The sequence below is a fragment of the Morone saxatilis genome, unplaced genomic scaffold (genome assembly GCF_004916995.1).
Source record: "Morone saxatilis isolate NCDOM2014 unplaced genomic scaffold, NCSU_SB_2.0 Contig21, whole genome shotgun sequence".
NCBI lineage: Eukaryota > Metazoa > Chordata > Actinopteri > Moronidae > Morone > Morone saxatilis.
In genome coordinates, this window is record NW_023339774.1 from 7,718,447 (window position 1) to 7,723,688 (window position 5,242).

The following is a 5,242-nucleotide window of genomic DNA, read 5'->3' on the forward strand; positions in this document are numbered from 1 at the left end:
AAAAAAAAAAAAAAACACCCCTGCACCGCAACATGCTCACACTTGTATGATAGCAACGCAACTGTTGTGTTATTTACTGATTAATATAAAGCAGTAGCCTATATACAACTGATAAACATTATAACCTATTTATTTTCTAATGTTTTTTTTTTTTTTTATTAGCCCAAGCATGCTTATTATTATTATTATTATTATAACCTCTCTTTATTTATTCAAAACTGCACACACACGACCAGTCCATATTATGTTAGGTGCTCATATTCGTGTTTTTACTGAAATGTTAAACCAGTTCGGAGAGATAAATGACCAGACGGTTACGGTCGGGTCAACCTTTCATTGGGCATCTGGTCACATCATAATGCAAATATGCAGACCTATGCACCTGCAGCACCTGCATGCAAATCAAAGCGTTTCTCTGTGAAAGAATAATGATGATGAAGCTGCTTCCAGACCTCAGATCAATCTGTGCCGGGCGCAGGTAGTTGGTCACGTGACGTCAAATCTATGAGTATTTTGCTCATCGTGCACTGTGGAGTTAAAGGAGCCAAAGAGGCGCATGCTCAGTGCGCACTGTCACCTGGGACCTGTTGCTCGGCTGCGGCCGTCACTGCCTTTGTTTTAGATTTTAAAGATGCTTCTCTTCATCCTTCATCTTTATGGACGTGTATGATTCGCTCCAGACCTGCTGTAACCAAGCCGGATGAAAACACTAAAACAAAAAGTGGACACCACAAGTCGCTGTGTCTTTTATCTCAGTCGGCTTAACCAACGAAGTACGGCCACACACTTGTAAGTAATGCTTTGTCTTCCATTAATTGACGAACAATTGTAAGAATGGCTGCCACTATATGGAAAATTATTACAAATTATTATGTTGTATAGGATATAGAGAAACAGAATGTTTCTATGAGATTGTTATTTGACTGTAGCAGTAAATATTTTACATGCAGTGGTCATTTAAAAAAAGAAAGAAGATAAAACATATATATATATATACTATATAGATAAAGGACCGATGAAGCCCTAATTAAATGTATAGCAGTCCAGGGCAAAATAATGGCAGTGTTTACCCAACTTTTAGGAGCTAAGGAAATAGGGAGTTATGTTACATGTTCCACACTGTGTCTACAGGGGCTGTGTGCCTACTTGCAGGTGGATACGGGATGATGCTCTGAGTGTGTAGACAAGAACAGATAATAACCCTCACTGGACCATCACCAAGGAGACAGGAACTCCAGAGGATTGCCTCAAGTGTTAGCTATAAAAATCTCCTAGGTAGACCAATGCTATCGCAGTGGTCTGAGTTCAGCGAGGGAGGGGGCAATTCTTTCTCTGCTATGATTATTTAAAAGAGAAAAAAAAATCTTATCTCTTTTATTTCCTATGTGTGTGCAGGTGTGTGTCGGATTTGTACACTACAGGCAATGGGCAAATGCTGCAGACGCAACGGGAGACTGCTGTGCATGTGCCTGCTGCCTTGCATGATGACCGGCCACCTTCTGGTTTATATATTGGTGTCCATATTCGTCACAATCTCCTACACTCCTCCGAAAATAACCGTCCACTATATTGCCCCGGGGATTTCTGCTAACTCCTCTGCGTTGGCCTCTCACCCACTTAGCCCTTTCTGGAACCTTCGACTGGAGGACAGTGCACTGTGGAACCAGTTGCAGCATGCTTGGGACCGTCAGCACAATCCAATACTGAGAGGAAACACAACTGGCATACTGAGGAAGCCAAAAGCTCAGTTTTTATCAGAAATCGAAGATGAATGCCTTTCTGACTGCATGTCTCACAAGTGTTCAGTCCCTCGCATGCAAGATTTAAACAGCTTGCCGGATCAAATGAAGGCATTCATCAAGTCAATGCACTGCAGGGAGTACCCCCTCCTTATCAATCAACCTGGTATGTGTAGGAGGAACAATAGCAGCTTTGGTCTGGATTCTCCCATGCTCATCATGGCCATCAAATCTCAAGTGGGAAACTTTGAAAACAGACAGGCCATCCGTGAAACTTGGGGACGCAGTGGGCTGGTGAAGGGTGCATCCAGTAAGAAAGGCGGATTAGTGCGCACAGTGTTTCTGCTTGGAAGACAGGACTCAAGCACGGGTCCTCACCCAGACCTAAAAAACCTCCTGGAGCTTGAAAACCAGAAATACGGGGATATCCTGCAGTGGGATTTCAGAGACACTTTCTTTAACTTGACCCTAAAGGATCTGGTGTTCTGGCATTGGCTCCAGGAATACTGCCCCACTGCCAACTTTGTGTTCAAAGGGGATGACGATGTCTTTGTTCGAACAGATGCCCTTCTGGATTACCTGCACAAGCAGTGGGAGGAGCACAACCTGTGGAGAGCCTATACAAATGAAACTAACATGGATTTGTTTGTGGGGGATCTAATCAATAACGCAATGCCAAACCGTGAGCCATCCACTAAATACTACATACCAGAACGTTTCTACAAAGGCGCGTACCCGCCGTACGCTGGTGGAGGAGGGGTGGTGTATTCTGGCTCACTAGCGTTACGTTTGAAAGAGGTGTCTGAGAGAGTGCGCCTCTTCCCAATAGACGATGTGTATCTGGGCATGTGCCTGCACAGACTCGGGCTCTCTCCAATCCACCACCCGGGATTTTTAACATTTGATCTCCCAGAGACAGACAGGGGCAATACCTGTGCTTACAAGTCTGTTCTGCTCGTTCACAGACGGAGTCCCAAGGAGATGCTGACACTATGGAAGCAGCTCCAGAATCTGCCCAGTCAATGCTGAGGCTCATTTGCCTGCCAAATAGGATACATTGAGCACCACTGCGCTCATTTGGAAAACGTGTGCATCTTTGTGACTTCATCTTCATGTCAAGCAGGCGGTACCTTATGAAGGTCATATACAAAGTACTGTACCTTTCTTCCGATGAGTTTGTAACACTGAGGAGAACACTGATCTACCTCAAAGGTACTTTTATTATGAGGGGATCACACAGTACGGGCACACACATGGTACTTTTTAAATCAGTACAGGTATGCATTTGTACCCTTTCAATTTAAAGAACATTTTATTTTACTACCTTTTGAAGAAAATATACCTTACATGTTGTTTCATAATATTTGAAGAGAATACTTTAGATATCTTTGTACTATGCTAGAAATTGTCACAATTACTATAGACAAAACGCTACAATGATTATTTTTTTCTCATCTGTTATTGAGAATGAAATGACCGACTCAGGTAATGTTATTCAGTTAACTAAGATTTTGGAGGGGGGCACTCTGATAGCTCACCTGGCATGGCTAGTGCACCAGGTACCAAGGCTGAGTCCTTGCTGCAGCGGCCATGGGATCAAATCTGACATGTGGCCCTTTGCTGCATGTCATCTCCCCTCTATCTTCCTCATTCCTGTCTATTTTGAGCTGTCTAATCAATGAAAAAGGCATAAAGCCCCAAAACTAGGGAGATGCTTTTTTTGCTGTCCTCATGGGCTCCACCAAAATAAATGATGATGCTCAAGGGTAAATAAACGTTTGTCTCTAAAAACATAATTTTATTGAATATCCTAATTTATTTATTTTGCTTATGGCATTATAATGCAATTCTGTTTAGGTTGCAACAATATTTAAAAATAGGATTTAACTCCAGCCATGAAAATTAAGGCAAAGCATTACACAGCTCACAAGCCACCAGCTTTGCAACAACAGCCCATTAATCAAATCTAAGTGATTATTTAGTAATTACAGTCTAATCTTTGTAAATTGTATGAAATCAGCCATGGAGCTGCATCATAATACAGTACACTAATGAAATCCACAGTTGTGTGTATCATAAAAAGATACTGAAGAGAGTATTTTATACTCCACTTCAGTCATGGTCACAAAAAAGTGCACTGGATTGCATGTGGCTGTTTAAACAAAGATAAATGATGTGAATTTCCATCTCTGCATTATGCTTTTGGTTATTTGGCTATTTCTACATACACAGGGGTCTGTGCATGTTTGGAGGCAGATTAAAAGGCAAAATGTTTGTTTGTGACTATTAACAAGGCAAGAAATTAATTATTATATTTACCAAGACAAAAGTAAATATATTTTGCATCTGTTTTAGCCAGACAGAGTCATTAAAACAAAAGAAACTACGAGAACAAACTACATTTGCCCTGCTGGAAGACCAATGGGAGGAGATCGGAAATGAGACCACAAGAGATGAATCTCCTCCAGGGAGAATGTAAGAAGAAAAACACCAACAAAAAGATAAGACACAGACTGCCATTGTATTCTAAAACAGTAAATTATAAGTCAAACAGTAATTCTTAAATTACAAAGGTGAAATATGTTTAGAGAACTGAATGCTTCCCTTCTCTGCTCCCTTCTCTTTATTGTATTAAAACCTATTCTTGTCTGGTCTCTATACTTGATTTTAGCACTAATGGCAGACAGTGGCTTCAGATTAATGTGGTTACAGAAGAAGATAAGTGTATCTAAGAACCATAGGAGAAAGAATATTGAGCTGCTGAGCATTAAAAGGAAATGGAGTGTTGGAGGCAAGGTGAAATATATTTTGATGTTAAATGTAACTACATACCAAAGCTACTTTGAACAGTTTTTAATGCTTTCTGTCTTTTTATCTGGACAAATTGGACAAATAAAATCAAAACTAGTATTTAAAAAAGGGGGGTACCATTGTAGGTAAGGGATTACAGCTGTTTGGGTGAATGGATACCTTAATTTAAAGACACGACTTTGAGTGACATCTAGTGTTAAAGTCCTGCAAATACAGGGGGGTTCCTGAAGACACAGGAATGATCCAGTGACTTTGGCACTCCTGAGTAACAGCCCCACCCAGTGGAAGGCTCCCGTCTCCTCCAGATCTTGTGTTGAAGTTGGTATTCTTGCCTCAGCCCGACTGCTGCGGAGCTCCTGTAGGTTTCTCTGCAGTTAGATCCTGCTGGTGGAGCAGAGGTTTGACCTCTGGCCACAGACTGCGTACAGGCCAGTACGAGTCCATGAATGGACCTGAAGGCGACTGGAAATCCATGAGAGCACACGCATCAATTCACTGTGGTGTTTAGTGTTGGAGTCCTCTTGTTGTGAGATGAACCGCTGTTAAAGTGTCTTGTTCTTTCCTGTGTTGCTTTCTGTCTCAGCAGTGGGAACTGTTCTCAGCTTTTTATTATTCTGACTGGAGGAGCTCCAAGAGGCTTCAGGAAGTTTCCGTCATTACCACAGCTCTCAACTGGGTGGGGCTTGTTATTC

At 41.7% G+C, this 5,242-nt stretch overlaps 1 protein-coding gene across 1 annotated transcript; it reads left to right on the forward strand.

Annotated features, from left to right (window-relative positions):
- Positions 1-1,401: 1,401 nt before the first annotated feature.
- On the forward strand, positions 1,402-2,979 carry LOC118332706 (N-acetyllactosaminide beta-1,3-N-acetylglucosaminyltransferase 2). Its single transcript, XM_035668106.1, has one exon. The coding sequence runs from the start codon at positions 1,425-1,427 to the stop codon at positions 2,766-2,768; it is 1,344 nt and encodes a 447-aa protein (XP_035523999.1). The 5' UTR covers positions 1,402-1,424; the 3' UTR covers positions 2,769-2,979.
- Positions 2,980-5,242: the final 2,263 nt, after the last annotated feature.

What these genes read in the sequence shown, in the direction of transcription:
- LOC118332706 (XM_035668106.1), top strand. Translation starts at nt 1,425, where the DNA reads ATGGGCAAATGCTGCAGACGCAACGGGAGACTGCTGTGCATGTGCCTG.